Source organism: Oncorhynchus masou, unplaced genomic scaffold (assembly GCF_036934945.1).
Source record: "Oncorhynchus masou masou isolate Uvic2021 unplaced genomic scaffold, UVic_Omas_1.1 unplaced_scaffold_1552, whole genome shotgun sequence".
Classification (NCBI taxonomy): Eukaryota; Metazoa; Chordata; class Actinopteri; order Salmoniformes; family Salmonidae; genus Oncorhynchus; species Oncorhynchus masou.
This window is the reverse complement of record NW_027005571.1, coordinates 78,915-101,941: the sequence shown is the minus strand read 5'-3', so window position 1 is coordinate 101,941 and position 23,027 is coordinate 78,915. Positions and strand designations below refer to the sequence as shown.

The following is a 23,027-nucleotide window of genomic DNA, read 5'->3' as shown; positions in this document are numbered from 1 at the left end:
TAAATTTTAGACATGGACCACTTACACCCTTGAAATCATTAGCACAACCCTTTATCGTTAGCAGTTATCACGACTAACATGATGTACTACAGCGTGACTTGTGTTTACATTTATAGTGGTACTCTGAAAGCAGTGAAAATACCTTTGTCAGTTGAGGGGGGAATTTGATCTGTATTGCGGAAGATCTGTGTTAAAATGCAGGGTGGGGGCAGCAGCGTAGCCGAGTGGTTAGAGCGTTAGACTAGTAACCTAAAGGTTGCAAGATCAAATCCCTAAACTGACAAGGTATAAATCTGTTGTTCTGCCCCTGAACAAGGCAGTTAACCCACTGTTCCTAGGCCATCATTGAAATAAGAATTTGTTCTTAAAACTGACTTGCCTAGTTAAATAAAGGTAAAAATGAATGTCATTTCGCCTTTAAATTTAATTCAAGCTATAACTTGGATCTTCTACGATACAATCAAATTGAGCCCTAATTCACAGGATGATTTTTCCAATGTAAAATATCCAAAAGGGAGAGACCAAGCCCCTCATTTTAGAATGCATTCCAGGGAGATAGTATACATTAATAGCAAGGGTTTTATAGTGAAATGAAGGAGACCGTTTTGAATAACCTTCAGTATTTAATTCAATGAAAATTGCAGTTGTAATCAATCAATCAATCAAATATACTTATGAAGCCTGTTTTACACCACCCGATGTCACAAAGTGCTATACAGAAACCCAGCCATAAACCCCAAACAGCAAGCAATGCAGATGTAGGAGCATGGTGGCTAGGAAAAACTCTCTAGAAAGGCAGGAACCTGGGAAGAAACCTAGAGGAACCAGGCTCTGATGGGTGGCCAGTCCTCTTCTGTCTGGATGGAATGTCAGTCTTTAGCAATGTTAATAAGTGACTTTAAAGACTGCCATTCCATCCAGACAGTTGTGTATGAAAATAATGTTAAGGTAAGCTATGACAGCGTGTTCTGAAAGAAGCGTGTGCACAGGGCAATCATGGGTAAATGGTATTTTATTTGCATAGCTTCAATTTCTTACAGGCATCCTTTGCGTCCTCATCATTGACAAGTTCGTCAATCAGTTTTTCTTTGTATTTATTGACAAGCTTCTTGCAGATGGCTTTGAGTATCCCCATGCTGCCACAAATAGAGTCCAGTTTAGCAGATATGTTATCCTGCAAGTAAAAATATAGAGAGATAGATCACTTACAGAATGTTTTTTTTGTGTCATTGGTGACACAAATTAATTTGCTTACATAACATTGTGAGAATTGCAGAGATATAGCAGTATAAAGGGGTTTCTCAATCATTTCAATATGAACCTGACTAGGATTTATTATGGCTATAAAATACTGTATATTGATGAGACTGTTGTGTTTACACTGTTGGCTTCACATTTTCAGAGTACAAACTTAACGGACACTATGACAGCCAAAACCAAGTTTATTCTTCCCAGAGGGTCAATACAGTTGCATTAGACAAAGACATGTTTAAAATAATTGTGGTATATGTACCCGACTTTGAGTGGAGTCTCCCTCCTTCTCGCTAAACATTTGCATCTTTATTGAATCTAAGATGGCGCTGCAGTTGGACGTGTGTATCTGTCTTTGTCTTATCCCGTGTTTTATCCCATGTAAATAGCCAGTCTTTCTCGTATATATCTTAATCTCACTTTCTATCTACAAACAAAATATACTTTCCTGCAACACGCCTCACCCAGTGTGGTACGGATCTGCTATTTTTATACCTCATAGCTAGAACTTCCATCAGGAGCTAGCCAGCTAACTAGCTACTAGTCTTTGTTAGCCACGGCTAGCGGTCCTCACCTTTTTTCCCCGTCATCAGCCAGTTTTATATCGGACAACACCTGCCAGTCTGCACAGCGCGATATCAACCCAGAGCATATCGGACTGCTTCTCTACATCATATCATCGGATTCCTGCCGCTCTGGATCATTACACCGGATCATCACTCTGGATCATTGCAGCTTGCTCGCTGCTAATGAGTGGCTACTGTTAGCTAACACCTCTGTCCCGAAGCAAGCACCAGCTAGCCTTGAGCTAGCCTCAAGCTAGGCCGTCATTGAAACTAAGAATTTGTTCTTAACTTACTTGCCTAGTTAAATTAAGGTAATAAAAAATGTATATATATATACATTATATATACATTATATATATATATATATATATATATATATACCAGCTAATGCTAGGGCTACAATACCTCCTTTGCTAATTTGCCTGAACCCTTTATTGTCAACATGGAGCCCCGTCAATCCATCACGACTGGACTGCCGACATGATCGCCCGATGTGTTCTCAACAAGCTATTATGTTACGATGTTGCTGAAAAACCATTTACTAGCACCAGCCTGCTAGTTTTTATAAATGCTGTGTCCAGTGCTCGCCTAGCGTAGTAGTGACTACCGAACAGTACCTTGACTCACCTATTGCTGCTCTTTTGACCCTATGATCACTCGGGTACACAGCTGATGCCCCCGGGACTGTTTCAATAACACAGTACCTACTTTTGTTTCACTGTCGGCCCCAGCCTCGAACCCAGGTCCTGCATGTACCTAACTTACCCACTCTGCCCATTCATCTCCATTTACCCATTGTTGCCTTAGCTCTCCTGATCAACACCTGTGATTTCTTTATGCCTCTCTCTAATGTCAATATTCCTTGTCTACTGCTGTCTTGGCTAGTTTTTACTGTTTTATTTCATTGTTGAGGCCTCAGTCCCGCTCAAAAAGCCTTAGACAGCTATTTCGTCCCCCCCCACACACATGTGGAGACCTCACATGCTTTAACTTGTCCCTCCAGAGACGAAAACCTCTCTCATCATCACTCAACACCTAGGTTTACCTCCACTCTACTCACATCCTACCATACTCTTGTCTGTACATTATGCCTTGAATCTATGCCCATGCCCAGAAATCTGCTCCTTTTATTCTCTGTTCTCAACGCACTAGACGACCAGTTCTTATAGCGTGTAGGCATACCGGTGAGGCAGGGTAGCCTAGTGGTTAGAGTGTTGGACTAGTAACCGGAAGGTTGCAAGTTCAAATCCCTGAACTGACAAGGTACAAATCTGCCCCTGAATAGGCAGTATCATTTGTTGACTTCTGTAACCGTAAAAGCATTGGTTTCATGCATGTTAATATCAGAAGCCACCTCCCTAAATTTGTTTTATTCGCTGCTTTAGCAGTGTCTGAATCCTGGCTTAGGAAGGCCACCAAAAATTCAGAAATGTCCATCCCCCAACTACAAAAATGTTCGCGAAGATAGAACTTCCAAAGGGGGTGGAGTTAGCCTGCAGAGTTCTATCATGCTATCCCAGGCCTATGCCCAAACAGTTTGAATTTCTACTTTTAAAAATCCACATTTCCAGAAACAACTCTCTCACCGTTGCTGCTTGTTATAGACCACCTTCAGCCCCAGCTGTGCCCTGGACACCATATGGAATTGATTGCCACACATCTATCTTCAGAGCTCGTACTTTTAGGTGACCTAACTGAGACATGCTTAACACCCCGGCCATCCTACAATATAAACTAGATGCCCTGAATCTCACACAAATTATCATGAAGCCTACCAGGTACTACCCTAAATCCGTAAACACGGGCACCCTCATAGATATCATCCTGACCAACATGCCCTCTAAATACACCTCTGCTGTCTTCAGCCAGGATCTCAGCAATCACTGCCTCATTGCATGCATCCGTAATGGATCCGCGGTCAAACAACCACCCCTCATCATTGTCAAACGCTACCTAAAACAATTTCAGCAAGCAGGCCTTTCTAATCGACCTAGCCCAGGTATCCTGGAAGGATATTGACCTCATTCCGTCAGTACTGGATGCCTGGTTATTCTTTAAAAGTGCTTTCCTCGCCATCTTAAACAAGCATGCCCCGTTAAAAAGCATGCCCCATTAGCCCTTGGTTCACTCCAGACCTGACTGGCCTTGACCAGCACAAAAACATCCTGTGGCGTACTGCAATAGCATCGGATAGCCCCAGGCAGGTTAGGCAGTTAACATAGGCAGTTAGGAGAGCAAAGGCTAGCTTTTTCAAACAGAAATGTGCATCCTATAGCACAAACTCCAACAAGTTCTGGGACACTGTAAAGTCCATGGAGAATAAGAGCACCTCCTCCCAGCTGCCCACTGCACTGAGGCTAGGAAACACTGTCACCACCAATAAATCCACGATAATTGAGAATTTCAATAAGCATTTTTCTACGGCTGGCCATGCTTTCCACCTGGCTACCCCTACCCCGGTCAACAGCCCTGTACCCCCCACAGCAACTTGCCCAAGCCTCCCCATTTGTCCTTCACCCAAATCCAGATAGCTGATGTTATGAAAGCTGACAAAATCTGGACCCCTACAAATCAGCCGGGCTAGACAATCTGGATCCTCTCTTTCTAAAATGATCCACTGCAATTGTTGCAACCCCTATTACTAGCCTGGTCAACCTCTCTTTCGTTTCGTCTGAGATCCCTAAATACTGAACAGCTGCCGCGGTCATCCCCCTCTTCAAAGGCGGTGACACTCTAGACCCAAACTGTTACAGACCTATATCTATCCTACCCTGCCTTTCTAAAGGAAAGCCAAGTTAACAAACAGATTCCAGACCATTTCGATTCCCACCGTACCTTCTCCGCTATGCCATCTGGTTTCCGAGCTGGTCATGGGTGCACCTCAGCCACTCTCAAGGTCCTAAACGATATCATAACTGCCATCGGTAAAACACAATACTGTGCAGCCGTATTCATCGGACTGGCCAAGGCTTTCTACTCTGTCAGTCACTGCATTCTTATCGGCAGACTCAACAGCTTTGGTTTCTCAAATGACTGCCTTGCCTGGTTCACAAACTACTTCTCAGAGTTCAGTGTGTCAAATCGGAGAGCCTGTTGTCCGGACCTCTGGCAATCTATGGGGGTGCCACAGGGTTCAATTCTCGGGCCGACTCTTTTCTCTGTATACATCAATGACGTCGCTGCTGGTGATTCTCTGATCCACCTCAACACCATTCTGTATACTTCTGGCCATTCTTTTGACACTGTGTTAACAAACCTCCAGATGAGCTTCAATGCTATACAACACTCCTTCCATGGCCTCCAACTGCTCTTAAATGCAATTAAAACTAAATGCATGCTCTTCAACCGATCGCTGCCCTCACCAGCCCGCCCTTCTAGCGTCACTACTCTGGACGGTTCTGACTTAGAATATGTGGACACCTACAAATACCTAGGTGTCTGGTTCGACTGTAAACTCTCTTTCCAGACTCACATTAAGCATCTCCAATCCAAAATTAAATCTAGAATTGGCTTCCTATTTCGCAACAAAGCATCCTTCACTCATGCTGCCAAACATACCATCGTAAAACGAACTATCCTACCGATCCTTGACTTTGGCGATGTCCTTTACAAAATAACCTCCGTGTCACGCCCTGGCCTTAGTATTCTGTGTTTTCTTTATTATGTTGGTTAGGCCAGGGTGTGACATGGGTGATTTATGTATCTTGTTTTGTCTAGACGTTTTGTAGTCTATGGGGTTGTGTTCAGTTGAGTGTTCTAGGTAAGTCTATGGTTGCCTGGAGTGGTTCTCAATCAGAGGCAGGTGTTTATCGTTGTCTCTGATTGGGAACCATATTTAGGCAGACATATTCTTTGGGTATTTTGTGGGTGCTTGTTCCTGTCTCTGTGTTTTGCACCAGTTAGGACTGCTTCGGTTTTTCCACGTTTTCTTATTTTGTACAGTGTTCACGTTTTCATCTTTCATTAAAGGTGTTTATAAATAACCACGCTGCAATTTGGTCCTCCTCTCCTTCACAGGAAGAAAACCGTTACACTCTGACACTCTAGTCAGCAAATTGGATGTAGTCTATCACAGTGCATTCCGTTGTGTCACCAAAGCCCCATATACTACCCACCACTGCGACCTGTATGCTCTAGGTAAAGCCACGCCTTATCTCAGCTCACTGGTCACCATCGCAGCACCCACCCGTAGCACACGTTCCAGCAGGTATATTTCACTGGTTACCCCCAAAGCCATCTCCTCCTTTGGCCGCCTTTCCTCCCAGTTCTCTGCTGCCAATGACTGAAACTAATTGCAAAAATCACCGAAGCTGGAGACTTATATCTCCCTCACTAACTTTAAGCATCAGCTGTCAGAGCAGCTTACCGATCATTGTACCTTTACATAGCCCATCTGTAAATAGCCCACACACACCATATACCTTCCTCCTTACAGATAACCATTAACTTCTGGTGTAACCCTCTAAATCTAAGCACTCAATAGTTCAATAGGATACCTGAAAATTTACCCTATCCCAAGTTTAGAAGTTAGCACCCAGAATCCATCAACACTACAACTAAAAAGTGTATTTGCATTATATATTTATTAAAGAGTGTAAAGCTAACGTGAGTTTGTTCTGTGGCTGTAAAATGGAAGGCGAGCAATCTGTCATCATTACCTTGTTATTATCACCATCCAGCTGGGCCTTGACCTTGTTGATGATGCGCTTACACGCAAAGCAGGTACCTGGAAGGACAGCTTTGATCTGAGGGAGAGGGAGACATTTTAGGTTACAAAAATGATCAGGTATTTACTTAAATATGACATGGCAAAATGGTATTGCCAAATAATGACATTAACCTAGATGAATGTTTCTTTCTTTCTTTGGGATTAATTAAAACAATCACCACTGGGCTTAGTCTGTTTCTGCTCTCTTCACATGTTTGGCATGACAATGGGTGACAAGGAGTTGGGATGGTAGCACAAACAGGCTGGCACTGGTGCTACCATTTTTTTTCATGCAAACCCCAATTTCTTTAGGCTTCCCAGCTAGCACATACCGTTCTGAGAACCATGTGTCTTAGAGCTTGGTGAGAGCGTTGTTGGCCTATGGTTATTTTGCAAACAAACTTCCCGCAACTTTCTGGGAAAGTTGCTTCCCACAGACGTCAAATCGATGTCTATTCCACATTGGTTCAGCGTAATTTCATTTGAAATGACATGGATACATCGTTGATTCAAAATGTGTGTGCCCAGTGGGTTGGCTTTGGTACATTCTCAGCACATTTAAGGAACTTCACATAAAACATTTTTTTAATTACTTTAATATAAGCTTTCCTAAAAGTTCAAACATGGTTACATTTACATTTTGGTAATGATCTCTGAACGTTCTCAACTGTTTTGACATCGGGAAAGTTCTCAAATAGTTCAGTGAATGTTAATCTTGATACTCCCCATCCCGGATCCGGGATCGTGAATAAAGCCTCAGGCTCATTAGCATAACGCAACGTTAACGATTTCTGAAAATCGCAAATAAAATGAAAATAATGCGCCTGCTCTCAAGCTTAGCCTTTTCTTAACAACACTGTCATCTCAGATTTTCAAAATATGCTTTTGAACCATAGCAAATCACTAATTTGTGTAAGAGTATGCTAAGCTAGCTTAGCATTTTGAGTAGCATGTAGCACGCAACATTTTCACAAAAACCAGATAAATAAAATCATTTACCTTTGAAGAGCTTCGGATGTTTTCAATGAGGAGACTCTCAGTTACATAGCAAATGTTCAGTTTTTCCTGAAAGAATCTTTGTGTAGGAGAAATCGCTCCGTTTTGTACATCACATTTGGCTACCAAAACGAACCAAAAATTCAGTCACCAAAACGTCAAACTTTTTCCGAATTAACTCCATAATATCGACCGAAACATGGCAAACGTTGTTTGGAATCAAATCCTCAAGGTGTTTTTTCACATATCTCTTCATTGATATGCAGTTTGTGGAAGCCTGCTTTCCCCTCAGAATCGCATGGAAAAATACCAGCAGCTGAAAAAGACGCACCAATTTCGACGGAGGACACCGGGCGGACACCTGGAAAATGTAGTCTCTTATGGTCAATCTTCCAATGATATGCCTACAAATACGTCACAATGCTGCAGACACCTTGGGAAACGACAGAAAGGGCAGGCTCATTCCTCTCGCATTCACAGCCATATAAGGAGACAATGGAAAACGGAGCCTCAAAAATCCTGCTGGTTTCCTGGTTGCCGTTTCATCTTGGTTTTGCCTGTAGCTCCCGTTCTAGGGCACCCACAGACAATATCTTTGCAGTTCTGGAAAATTCAGAGTGTTTTCTTTCCAAAGCTATCAATTATATGTATAGTCGAGCATCTTTTTGTGACAAAATATCTTGTTTAAAACGGGAACGTTTTTCATCCAAAAATGAAATTGCGCCCCTAGAGTTTCAAGAGGAAAACCGAGATAAACACCGTATTTCTGTGGAAATTTAATTACTTTAGCATAATGTTTCCTCATGGTTCTATTTAAAGTCATGTTCTCAAATTGTTCCACGAATGTTCAGAAGCAACGTTGTTCTGTGGGAATTTCTGTACTTAAGCATGAAGTTGTTTTCATGGTTCTATTCATTCATGTTCTCAAATCTTTCTGAGAAAGTTAAGAAAACCACCATAGACACAACTTGAACAAAGAAGGCTATTTAAAAACATAGACATTCCGTTCTCAGCATGAACAAAACTCTATCCTGTTAACTTCTTGACGCACCCATCCCGTTAGCGGGATCATTTTCATCAACACCCGCTAAATTTCAGTGTGCCAAATTCAAATTACATTTCTAAATTTTCATGAAATCAATATTATAGCAATATAGCAAAACACAGCTTAGCTTGTTGTTAATCCACCTGGCGTGTCAGATTTCAATACAGCTTTTCGGCGAAAGCATAACAAGCGTTTATGTAAGAGCATCTCTCTCAGTAGACAAAATATTACAAACAGCTAGCAGCCAAGTAGATTGGTCACGAAAGTCAGAAAAGCAATAGATTAAAACGCTTACCTTTGATGATCTTCAGATGTTTTCACTCACGAGACTCCCAGTTACACAATAAATGTTCCTTTTGTTCCATAAAGATTATTTTTATATCCAAAATACCTCCATTTGTTTGGCGCGTTATGTTCAGAAATCCACAGGCTTGAGCGGTCATGACATCGCAGATGAAAATTCCACATAGTATCCGTAATTTCCACAGAAACATGTCAAACGGTTTTTATAAACAGTCCTCAGGTTGTTTTTAAAATATATAATCAATAATATATCAACCGGGACTGTCTCTTTTTCAATAGGAGAGGGAGAGACAATGGCTGGCCCACTCTGTTGCAAGAGCAAAACTCTGCGAACACCCAGCTATCCACTGACGTGATATCTTTCTCGCTCATTTTTCAAAATAAAAGCCTGAAACTATGTCTAAAGACTTTTGACACCTTGAGGAAGCCATAGGGAAAGGAATCGGGTTAATATCCCTTTAAATGGAGCGAAGGCAGGCTATGGAACATGGAGCTTTCAAAATAGAAGCCACTTCCTGGTTTGATTTTCCTCAGGTTTTCGCCTGCAATATCAGTTCTGTTATACTTACAGACAATTATTTGACAGTTTGGGAAACTGTTTCTTGGCCTGAGAAATAGGCCGTTTCTAAAAGGGTACGTTTTTTTGCCAAAAACGAAAATCCTGCCCCCTACACTCAAGAAGTAAACCTTTCTGGCATAGGCGTTCCGCTAGCGACCCACCTCGACAACATCCGGTTAAATTGCAGAGCGCCAAATTCAAAATACAGAAATAGTCATAATAAATATTCATAAAAAATACAGTGTTATACATCGGTTTAAAGATTAACATCTTGTTAAAACTTATTCAGGATAGGGGGCAGCATTTTAACTTTTGGATAAAGAGCATGCCCAAATTCAACTTCCTGCTACTCATCACCAGAATATAAGATATCTATATTATTAGTAGATATGGATAGAAAACACTCTGAAGTTTCTAAAACGGTTTGAATTATGTATGTGAGTATAACAGAACTTATGTAGCAGGCAAAACCCCGAGGACAAACCATTCAGTTTTGTTTGAGGTCACTGTCTATTCAAAAAAATATAATTGGGAAATTAGATTTCTAAGGGACTTGTTTGCAGTACCTACTTGTTTGCAGTTTCCAAAGACTGTCACTGCAATAATTGCGACGGAGGACACCAAGCGACCACCTGGTAGATGTAGTCTCTTATGGTCAATCTTCCAATGATATGCCTACAAATACGTCACAATGCTGTCGACACCTTGGGGAAGCGACAGAAAGCCTAAGCTCATCCGTGGCCCATTCACAGCCATATAAGGAGTCATTGGCATGAGGAGGTTTCAAAAAACGCGGCGAGGTTAACTGAAGTAGCTAGGAAGTTTACTAGATAGCTACAGTAGTTGCCTTGGTAACCAAATACACAGACTTGCCAAGAAATCCAGCCGCATTGTCAGATTTCAAAAAAGCTTTACGGTGAAAGCATAAAATGCGATTATCTGCGGACAGCTCTAAAATTAATCACTTACCTTTGAAGATCTTCATATGGTTGCAGTCACAAGAGTCCCAGCTACACTATAATGTTTGTTTTGTTCGATAAAGTCCCTCTTTGTATCCCAAAAACTCAGTTTTGTTGGCGCGTTTTGTTCATTAATCCACATGCTCCAAGGCGGTCATGCAGACGAATTCATCCTAATAGTACCAGTAAAGTTCGTCGAAACATGTCAAACAATGTTTACAATTAATCCTCAGGTTGACAATTGTCTAAATAATCGATAATATTTAAACCGGACAATAGCGTATTCAATAGAAAGGAAAGACAACGAAGTGTGCGTAATCGGTCACGAGCGCAAACCAGCTCTGAATTCTTCCTCAGTCCACTGACAAAAAGGTCTCATTCTTCTTCATTTTTCAGAAGACAAGCCTGAAACAAGGTCTAAAGACTGTTGACATCTAGTGGAAGCCATAGGAACTGCAATCTGGATCCTAACCCATTAGATACTGTATAGGCATTCAATTGAAAATACACTAATCAAAAAAATCCCACATCCTGGATGGATTTTCCTCAGGTTTTCGCCTGCCATATCAGATCTGTTATAATCATAGACATTAAACTTTAGAGTGTTTTCTATCCAAATCTACCAATTATATGCATGTCCTAGCTTCTGGGCCTGATTAACAGGCAGTTTACTTTGGGCACGCTTCTCATCCAGACGTCGAAATACTGCCCCAAGCCATAAGAAGTTTGAAGTATGTTCACTGGGGACAAATTCCCTGCCATCCAGGACCTCTATATCAGGAGGTGTCAGAGAAAGGCCCTAAAAATGGTGAAAAACTGCAGCCACCCAAGTCATAAACTATTCTCTATGCTACCCCACGGCAAGCAGTACCGGAGTGCCAAGTCTTTGTCCAAAAGGCACCTAAACAGCTTCTACCCTCAGGCAATAAGACTGCTGAACAGTTAATCAAATGGCTACCCACACAATTTAAATTTAACCCCTTTGTTATTTGTTTCCTGATCTAAATTGACTTCCTTGCACTGGCTCTATGCACACTCACTAGACTCAATCTACACACTCACACATACTACACTGACACTCCAACACACTCATACGCTCACACACACACACCACATACATATTGACGACACTCACACATAGACACACTCCCACATACACTGCTGCTATTCTGTTTATTACATATCTTGATTGCCTAGACACTTTTACCCCTACCCACATGTACATACTACATTTCGTCAACTGCCTCGTACCCCTGCACATTGACATGGTACTGGTGCTCCTTGTAAATAGCCTCGTTATTGTTTTTATTGAGTTACAATTTCTTTTTTTATTTAGCAAATATGTGTGTTACTTTTTTAACTCTACTCTGTTGAGAGTGGGCATGTAAGTAAGCATTTCACTGTAAAGTTGTGTTGGCCATGCCCACTAATTGACCACTCCTGATCTTAATGAGTGCTTGTTTCCTTTGAAATGGCATGCTAGTTTCATTCTGGTGGCTCAGTGGACTAATTCTGTGTTACAATACAAAATACATGTTTTTGCATAATTAATGAATAAGGAATTTCCAAAGAAATAAACTAGCAGTGTTATTAAAAGTCTTATTGAAACATTCAGTGGAAGTTATTCAAAAACCTCAAAATAACCTATAATTTCCCTTCTCAAAGCATTAATATAACCTCCCAGAAAAGCATTAAAGGAACCAAAATAAAACGTTCTCAGAACCTCTCTGCAACCTAAAAATAAACGTTCCCAGAACAGACAAAATGTTCCTTTCTGGTCAGAAAAAAATATATCTTTCCCACAGCCAATGTTAAACCAAAAACATATGTTCCCACACCTTCCAAGGAACCAAATGTGCTAGCTGGGTATTGTGTTGGGCAGTGTTTCTCAACTAGAGTCCATGAGTATCCCCAACAGTACAAATTATTTGGTAGACCCGGACAAGCATACCAGATTCAACTTATTAACTAGTTATCAAACTGAATCAGGTGTTTTTGTCCGGGGCAGTACTCACTAATACAATACAATGAAAAGTCTCCAACACTACCTCGGCATGGTTGTCATCTCTGTCGATTAGGTAGTCCCTCCACATGTCCTCCTCCTCTTTCAGATTCCCCCCACCTTGAGACTTGAAGGACTGAGCAAAGGCTACAAAAAAGGATTCTATTAGCATTGTCATTTTATGACAAAAACGGTAACATCTTTACAATAGGTAAATGGTCAATCCATTTGGATTCAATCACTTTTTGACAGCACCCCTTTCGATTTGAATGATTCCGTCCATATATGACCATTGTAGTAGTGCTCAGAAAGTGACATTTTAGATCTGAATGCCAAGATATTAAAGAGATAAAAGTGTTCAATGTTTACATATTTTGCATAAACCACCATACTATGAGACATCCATGTCTTCATCACTGGGAAATATTCAATGGTTGAGATTAATATAATTAAAAAGCTTACAAATGGGGTTGTCAAATATTTTATAATTTCTGGGGGGGGGGGAAAGTTTACAATAAAAAGTTTCTATTTTTTACCTTTAAAAAAAATCAATGATCTAAAAACGTGAAGATTTCTATTTTTTCATGTTGACAGATGTTGTAGTTTAGACCCTATTCTACATCATCATCTAAGTTGTGTTGTGCCCGCCATCGGTTGAGACACAACATGCTCTTGAAGACAGGGTGGATATCATGTTTTGGCTGATAAATGTACTAAAATGTGAATCTAATGGTTGGAGGTCCACACATCAGAGAATGTTGACTTGAATGGGAATATCTGTTGTTAAAGATTATACTGCAAATCCTCCATAGGAAACCTATTGAAATCATAAAAGATACCGGAATAGACATGACCATTTAAGTTGACATTTAGCAGCGGGTGGGTCATCTTTGTGGGAGTAATTAGAAGTAAAAATTACTATTAATTTAAAATGTAAATGGTTTACCATCTAAGTTGCAGTGGTCTTGCAGGCATATGTACCATCTATTAATTATTTTTTCTATGATTTGAAATGACACGCATGTTGTCTCAACCGATGGCGGAAACAACACAAAAAGCTCAGATTTGAAATAGGGTTTATGCTTCAAAATAATCGGAGTTGAAGCGTTTTTATATGCATTCTTTTTTTTAAATAAAATTAATTGTGAAGTAAGGGGGTGGATCAGCTTTAATATTGCAGATTGTTGCTTCCATCAATGTAATCGTCTGCATAATTTTCAATCCCCCGTATATTTTTGGGCTAAATATATATATCTATATACAGTTGAAGTCGGAAGTTTGCACACACTTAGGTTGGAGTCATTAAAACTCGTTTTTCAACCACTCCATAAATTTCTTGTTAACAAACTATAGTTTAGGAAAGTCGCTTAGGACATCTACTTTGTGCTTGAAGCAATTAATTGTTCCACCAATTGTGTAGAGACAGATTATTGCACTTATAATTCACTGTATCACAATTCCAGTGGGTCAGAAGTTTACATACACTAAGTTGAATGTGCCTTTTAATAAACAGCTTGGAAAATTCCAGAAAACTATATCATGGCTTCAGAAGCTTCTGATAGGCTAATTGACTTCATTTGAGTCAATTTGAGGTGTACCTGTGGATGTATTTCAAGGCCAACCTTCAAACTCAGTGCCTCTGCTTGACATCATTTGAAAATTAAATTAAAAGAAATTAGCCAAGACCTCAAAAAAGGAAATTGTAGACCTCCACAAGTCTGGTTCATCCTTGGGAGCAATTACCAAATGCCTGAAGGTACCACATTCATCTGTACAACCAATAGTACGCAAGTATAAACACCATGGGACGACGCAGCCGTCACACCGCTCAGGAAGGAGACGCCTTTTGTCTCCTAGAGATGAACGTACTTTGGTGCGGAAAGTGGAAATCAATCACAGAACAACAGCAAAGGACCTTGTGAAGATGCTGGAGGAAACAGTTACAAAAGCATCTGTATCCACAGTAAAACGAGTCCTATATCGACATAACCTGAAAGGCGCCATAAAAAAGCCAGACTACGGTTTGCAGCTGCACATGGGGACAAAGATCGTACTTTTTGGAGAAATGTCCCCTGGTCTGATGAAATAAAAATAGAACTGTTTGGCCATAATGACCATCGTTATGTTTGGAGGAAAAAGGGGGATGCTTGCAAGCTGATGAACACCATCCCAACCCTGAAGCACAGGGGTGGCAGCATCATGTTGTGCGGGTGCTTTGCTGCAGGAGGGCCTGTTGCACTTCTCAAAATAGATGGCATCATGAGGATGGAAAATGATGTGGATATATTGAAGCAACATTTCAAGACATCGGTCAGGAAGTTAAAGCTTGGTCACAAATGGGTCTTCCTAATGGACAATGACCCCAAGCATTCTTCCAAAGTTGTAGCAAAATGAAGTTAAGGACAACAAAGTCAAGGTATTGGAGTGGCCATCACAAAGCCCTGACCTCAATCCCATAAAATGTGTGGGTAGAACTGAAAAAGTGTGTGCGAGCAAGGAAGCCTAACAAACTGACTCGGTTACACCAGCTCTGTCAGGAGGAATGGGCCAAAATTCACCCAATTTATTGTGGGAAGATTGTGGAAGGATACCCAAAATGTTTGACCCAAGTTTTAAAAAAAAAATAATTGTGAAAAACTGAGTTTAAATGTATTTGGCGGAAGTTTACATACACCTTAACCAAATACTTTTAAACTCAGTTTTTCACAATTCCTGACATTTAATCCAAGTAAAATTTCCCTGGATTTCTATTTGACATATATATTGTCAATTGTGCTGTGATGCTTCACAAAAGTACTGAACCTTTCTATTATCATAGCTTCTACTGTTTGTAAATTAAAGATTAAAAAAATGATTATGATAAAATAATTATTATATTTTTGGTCGATTGACTATGACTTTTAAAATCACCCAGTGTTGCTATCTGCAGCATTAGTACTAGGTAAATGTTGCTTTTCTTCAATTCTTCAGCCATTCCTGGACCTGTGACCAAAAACAAGCTACATATGGACAGTCCCATTATAAATGATATAATGCCTCTGCTTTCCTCGCAGCAATATCTACAGAGCATTTTATTGGTAAACTACACGGTAATGTAAAAAATAATTTCTCATAATTTGGTTTTAATCCAGAGAGTTTAGAAAAAGTATCTAGATCCTCTGAGGCTGTGCAGGGATACAAATTGTGGTTTTGAAAGAAAACATGAATCATCAGCGTACAATGACACCTTTTTTTAAACCACGGATTTCTAATCCCTTTAATATTATTGTTGGATCTAATTTTAACACCTAACATTTCAATGGCAATAATAAATATATATGCCGATAATGGATAACCGTGTTTTACTCCAGTAAAAAAATTGTTGGTGGCATTTCTATGTTGAAGATTGAAAAATAATTTGGTGCATTTTTCCGATATTCCATCCATTTCGCTTTATTTTTATAATATATTACACTGGATCTTTCTTGAATAAGTTCCTCCATTTCTTTTTGTTTTTCCTCTAACGTATTCTGTCTCTCTATGGTACAGTTTTATTGCTATTTAACTGTACTGTTAGTCCTTCAGTTTCCTTTGTTAATATGGACTCTTTTGACCAAAATTGCTTTTGTTTTATAGATGCGTGCTGAATTGCATGGCCTCTAAAGGCACATTTAAAAGTGCCCCATACAATAAGGGAATCTGCTGTACCTATGGTATATCGGAAAAAGTCAGTTATAAATTATTCTGTCCAAGTTTATCCAGTAGGCTTTGATTCAATTTCTAATATCCTCGCCACGTGAAAATTCTGTAAGAGTTTTATATATACGCCAATTATGTGATTATCCGACCGCATTCTGTCCCCTATCAACACTTTTTAAAGTTTTGGTGCCAGAGAGAATGACATAAGAAAGTAATCAAGACGACTAGCTTGATTAAGCCTCCGCCATGTATATCTCTCTAGGTCATATATCCATATCCACTAATTCCAATATATCCATGACATATTCCTTCTCTTTAGCCAGGTAAATACTGATAGTCTTTTCTTATTATCTTTCTTATGATCTGTCATATAAACATTACAATTATAACTGGCTATACTTATTTCACCAATTACCATAATGAAACACAAGTTTCTATTCTATTTATCATAATATAAGGTTTGTAAACGTACCATTAAAATATAACATGATGATTGAATGTCTAAAGCTGATGATATTTGATATTTGCATTGCTACTGAGTAAACCTCCAATTGGTCCCCACTATTCCACCCACTAAAAGCTCTCCTCATCCCGAGTTGGGTTGTCATCCCAATGCCCGGCAGACCGCCAAAAGGCCCCAAGCATCCCATGGACCCGAGAGACTGGGACCCATCCTTCGAAAAGAGCACCCAGTGCCACCCACAAAACAGAAGCAGATCAACTGTCAAATGCATTTCCATCGCCCTTACCTCGATTTGTATTATATATAGCCATTAAAAAATATATACTTTAAAAATCCTGTTTATCTTATTTTCCATAATTAGCCATTTATACTGTATATGTAGTAATGTAGACAGTTTATGCAAAGGAGTTTTAACTCTCACCAGTCTCGCCATTCACCAAAATTACATTATGGCAAGCGTTTATGCAAAACTGAGCAAAGAAATGGGCAGAAATGGGGAGATTTGATTAACCATTGTCATATTAACAGTTTTCAAAATGACAATTCTTTATAAAAGAAAAATATTCAAGACATAATAAAACACTGTAGATTGACAACACTTGTAAGCATTTAAACTCAACTGTTTATCTTTTCCAGTGATGAAGACATGGATGTCTCATGGTATGGTGGTGTATGCAAAATTATTCAACTTTGAGCACCTTTTGTCTCCTGAATGTTAATCAGGACCAAAATGTTACTTTCTGACCACTTCTTCCATGGGCAAACATGTAATGAATTCAAACGGATTTACCCTAAAGCTGGATTTCAATATGACATTTTTCTGACATATCACCCATATTTCACAAAAGAAGACCCATATATTTACCTGCACAAACCAGCAGAAGACCGATATTGATGACCCTCATCTTCTTCTCAGTCAAAAGGTAGAAATGGATAATAAAGCAACTGTTGTAAGCCAGTGTAGTTAACTTGGTCCTGGTTAGAGAGCACAGAACGTCTGCTCTTTTCTACCCATTGCCTCTGGCTTGATTGGTTGCCGTTGTGGAGGGGAAGGAGCGTTGTTAGCAAGGTTGAGGGATTGGATCTGAGCCCGGGTGGGAGGGGTGGGGGGGGGGGCAATATTGTTGTTTAAGGTATTTTATAAATGGGCATTGAAACACTATCATTCTTCAAAGCGAAGATCAGAAAGCTGACTTCCTTTTTCACTAGCTGTACCACAAATACAGATAACTGCCCAAATAAAGGAAACACCAACAGTGTCTTAATAGGGTGTTTTGCATCCACGAGCCAGAACAGCTTCAATTCACCTTGGCATAGATTCTACAAGTTTCTGAAATCCACTGGAGGGATGCAACTCCTTTCTTCCACAATAATTCCATAATTTGGTGTCATGTTGATGGTGGTGGAAAACGCTGTCTCAGGCACCACTCCAGAATCACCCATAAGTGTTCAATTGGGTTGAGATCTGGTGACTGAGATGACCATGGCATATGGTTTACATAATTCTCATGCTCATCAAACCATTCAGTGACCACTTGTGCCCTGTGGATAAGGGCATTGTCATCCTATGGGGGCGTAGCCATGTTAGCCTAAACAATGGCCTGCTCAGCATTGTTATACATGACCCGAAGCATGAAGGGATGTTAGTTGCTTAATTAACTCAGGAACCATGTGTGGAAGCACCTACTTTCAATATACTTGTATCTATCCCTCATCTACTCAAGTGTTTCCATTATTTTGGCAGTTATATGTAAATGCTACATCCTGACTTGTGGCAACTCAGTGTGCGGCCTAAAACTTTCACAACCTAGAGCCAACACATTTTCTAAATGTGTACACAATTGACAAGTCCATTTACATTTTATATGATAGAAGTGCTCTCCTAACCATGCTAATGTATGACATTGAAATTAAGTGGAATGCTGCAGGGATTTTAATCTGATTTCACCTGACCACAACGCCTCTCCCTATCTGTAGTCTGCTGATAATGAGAGTTAACTTCCAAATGTATCAGTTATGTCGTAACAGGTTTAATGACCAAATAAATGCAGTAAAGCCAAATGGAAAAGGTTGCTGTTTGTGGGAGACTCGATTTAAATGTTTGTACACTGCCTTTGGAATGTATTCAGACTCATTTTTTACACATTTGGTACCTTAAAGCCTTATTCTAAAATGTGTTTTTTTATCCTCAGCAATCTACACACAATACCCCATAATGACAAAGTGAAAACAAGTTTAGACATTTTTACAAATGTATAAAATATTACAAACAGAAAAAAACTTATTTACATAAGTATTCAGACCTTTTGCTATGAGACTCGAAATTCAGCTCAGGTGCATCCGGTTTCGATTAATCATCCTTAATATGTTTCTACAACTTGCATGGAGTCCACATGTGGTAAATTCACTTGATTGTACATGATTTGGAAAGGCACACACTTGTCTATACAAGAGCCCACAGTTGACAGCGCAAAACGAAGCCATGGGGCCGAAGGAATTGTCCGTAGAACTCCGAGACAATATTGTGTTGAGGCAAAGATCTGGGGAAGGGTATCAAACCATTTCTGCAGCATTAAAGGTCGACAAAACCACAGTGGCCTCCATCATTCTTAAATGGGAGAAGTTTGGAACCACCAAGCAATCGGGGGAGAAGGGCCTTGGTCAGGGAGGTGACCAAGAACCCGATGGTCACTCTGACAGAGCTCCAGAGTTCCTCTTTGGAGATGGGAGAACCTTCTAGAAGGACAACCATCTCTGCAGCGCTCCACCAATCAGCCCTTTATGGTAGAGTGGCCAGACGGAAGCCACTCCTCAGTAAAAGGCACATGACAGCCCGCTTGGAGTTTGACAAAAGTCACCTAAAGACTCTCAGACCTTGAGAAACAAGATTCTCTGGTCTGATGAAACCAAGATTAAACTCTTTGGTTTAAATGCCAATAGTCACGTCTGGAGGAAACCTGGCACCATCCGTACGGTGAAGCATGGTGGTGGCAGAATCATCCTGTGGGTGTTTTTTTTTTAGCGGCAGGTACTGGGAGACTAGTCAGGATCGAGTCAAAGATGAATGGAGCAAAGTACAGAGAGATCCTTGATGAAAACCTGCTCTAGAGCTCTCAATCAAATGTATTTCTAAAGCCCTTTTTACATCAGCAGATGTCACAAAGTGCTATAAAGAAACCCACCCTAAATCCCCAAACAGCAAGCAATGCAAATGTAGAAGCACGGTGGCTCAAGACCTCAGACTGGGGTAAAGCTTCACCTTCCAACAGGACATTGACCCTAACACAGCCAAGACAACGCATGAGTGGCTTTGGGACAAGTCTCTGAATGTCCTTGTGTGGCCCAGCCAGAGCCCGGACTTAAACCTGATCGAACATCGCTGGAGAGACCTCAAATTTGTAACGGTTTTCTGTAGGCGAAGAAGAGTCGGACCAAAATGCAGCATGTAGATTGCGATCCATGTTTAATGAAAACGTAAAACACGAATCAATACAAATACTACAAAACAAAAAGAACGTAACGAAAACCGAAACAGCCTATACTAGTAAAAACTAACATAGCGATAGGAACAAGGACACTAAGGACAATCACCCACGAAACACACAAAGAATATGGCTACCTAAATATGGTTCCCAATCAGAGACCACGATAATCACCTGACTCTGATTGAGAACCGCCTCAGGCAGCCAATGACTATGCTATACACCCCACACAACCCCAAGACGAAACACACCACAAATAAACCCATGTCACACCCTGGCCTGACCCAATAAATGAAGATAAACATAATAAATATAGACCAGGGCGTGACAAAATTAGCTGTGCAGAAACACTCCCAATCCAACCTGACAGAGCTTGAGAAGAACTGCAGAGAAAAATGGGAGAAACCAAATACAGGTGTGTAGCGTTACTCACTGCCAAAGGTGCTTAAACAAAGTTCTGAGTAAAGGGTCTGAATACTTATGTAAATGTGTTATGTCATGGTCTTTTAAAATTATGAATTAGCTAAAAAAATATGCTTTGTAATTATGGGGTATAGTGTGTAGATTGATGAGGAAAAAAAATATTAAATCCATTTTAGAATAAGGCTGTAACCTAAGAAAATGTGGGAAAAGTCCAGGGGTCTGAATACTTTACGAAGGCACTGTATATCTGCTTCTGAGAGGATTATAGCTAGACTAGAGCATAATCACATGCTTGTCTTAGTCTGGCTTGCCTCAAACTGATAAGACACAGCAGCCGTGGAAAGAGACTATGTGACCACTGATATGTACTTGTTGCACTCTCTGTAAAGTATTTCAGTTTCCATGCATACTACAGTACAGATTTCAAACTGTGAAAAAGTTTGTGTATGTTTGTACCACTGTCCTCAACCGTAATAGTGTGGTTAGCAGCACTTCACACACATGGGTATGCTTAAATAGTTAGCAAGGTCGCAGTAGCATCATCCAAAAGTTGCACTCACAGAAACCAGTTAGTAATTGCTTTTTCTACATTTGAAATTACAATAACAGGTGATGAAATTAGTTATCCTAACCATAATCGCCTTGGCCCAATCTCTGCGTGATATAGTGATGAACTGAGGTGACAACACTGTGTGACTAGGACCTTTCCCACAGTATCCTGAAGCCCACCCAACACCCTTCTTTGTGGAAATGTTAAATAGTGAGAAGAAGGCCATCAGTGGGTTAACAAACAGGAAACTACAGTGTGAAGCTGTGTGTCTTTACAAACTCACACCAAGTTGGGGGTGTAACATCGTTTCACTTGCAAGACTTATAGCACTCCACCCCCAGAGTTGTGTCGGGGATACAGTGGCTGAGGGAAGAGACTAGGGGGGAACATGACAGAACTAAGTGATTTAATAATTTCTCAGCTTGACCATTTCTTCAGTCAGTCAGCAAATGTTGGGAGATTGATGGAAAAAAGCACCATGGCAATAAGCAGTCCAAAAATAATGATAATTATGTTCAATTTATTTATGTTTTCCATTTAATACTTACAAAACATAGACACAATACAAATACAGACACAGTTACATTTACATTACATTTAAGTAATTTAGCAGACGCTCTTATCCAGAGCGACTTACAAATTGGTGAATTCACCTTCTGACATCCAGTGGAACAGCCACTTTACAATAGTGCATCTAAATCATTTAAGGGGGGGTGAGAAGGATTACTTATCCTATCCTAGGTATTCCTTGAAGAGGTGGGGTTTCAGGTGTCTCCGGAAGGTGGTGATTGACTCCGCTGTCCTGGCGTCGTGAGGGAGTTTGTTCCACCATTGGGGGGCCAGAGCAGCGAACAGTTTTGACTGGGCTGAGCGGGAACTGTACTTCCTCAGTGGTAGGGAGGCGAGCAGGCCAGAGGTGGATGAACGCAGTGCCCTTGTTTGGGTGTAGGGCCTGATCAGAGCCTGGAGGTACTGCGGTGCCGTTCCCTCACAGCTCCGTAGGCAAGCACCATGGTCTTGTAGCGGATGCGAGCTTCAACTGGAAGCCAGTGGAGAGAGCGGAGGAGCGGGGTGACGTGAGAGAACTTGGGAAGGTTGAACACCAGACGGGCTGCGGCGTTCTGGATGAGTTGTAGGGGTTTAATGGCACAGGCAGGGAGCCCAGCCAACAGCGAGTTGCAGTAATCCAGACGGGAGATGACAAGTGCCTGGATTAGGACCTGCGCCGCTTCCTGTGTGAGGCAGGGTCGTACTCTGCGGATGTTGTAGAGCATGAACCTACAGGAACGGGCCACCGCCATGATGTTGGTTGAGAACGACAGGGTGTTGTCCAGGATCACGCCAAGGTTCTTAGCGCTCTGGGAGGAGGACACAATGGAGTTGTCAACCGTGATGGCGAGATCATGGAACGGGCAGTCCTTCCCCGGGAGGAAGAGCAGCTCCGTCTTGCCGAGGTTCAGCTTGAGGTGGTGATCCGTCATCCACACTGATATGTCTGCCAGACATGCAGAGATGCGATTCGCCACCTGGTCATCAGAAGGGGGAAAGGAGAAGATTAATTGTGTGTCGTCTGCATAGCAATGATGGGAGAGACCATGTGAGGTTATGACAGAGCCAAGTGACTTGGTGTATAGCGAGAATAGGAGAGGGCCTAGAACAGAGCCCTGGGGACACCAGTGGTGAGAGCGCGTGGCGAGGAGACAGATTCTCGCCACGCCACCTGGTAGGAGCGACCTGTCAGGTAGGACGCAATCCAAGCGTGGGCCGCGCTGGAGATGCCCAACTCGGAGAGGGTGGAGAGGAGGATCTGATGGTTCACAGTATCGAAGGCAGCCGATAGGTCTAGAAGGATGAGAGCAGAGGAGAGAGAGTTAGCTTTAGCAGTGCGGAGCGCTCCGTGATACAGAGAAGAGCAGTCTCAGTTGAATGACTAGTCTTGAAACCTGACTGATTTGGATCAAGAAGGTCATTCTGAGAGAGATAGCGGGAGAGCTGGCCAAGGACGGCACGTTCAAGAGTTTTGGAGAGAAAAGCAAGAAGGG

General features: G+C 41.1%; 1 protein-coding gene across 1 annotated transcript; it reads right to left on the bottom strand.

The window, feature by feature from the left end:
- Positions 1-603: 603 nt before the first annotated feature.
- On the bottom strand, positions 604-17,607 carry LOC135531201 (saposin-C-like). The gene is made up of 4 exons (XM_064959317.1): positions 17,396-17,607; positions 12,436-12,536; positions 6,476-6,562; positions 604-1,174 (listed from the first exon to the last, which is right to left on the bottom strand). The coding sequence occupies exons 1-4, from the start codon at positions 17,433-17,435 to the stop codon at positions 1,013-1,015; spliced, it is 390 nt and encodes a 129-aa protein (XP_064815389.1). The 5' UTR covers positions 17,436-17,607; the 3' UTR covers positions 604-1,012.
- Between the last annotated feature and the right edge of the window lie 5,420 nt (positions 17,608-23,027).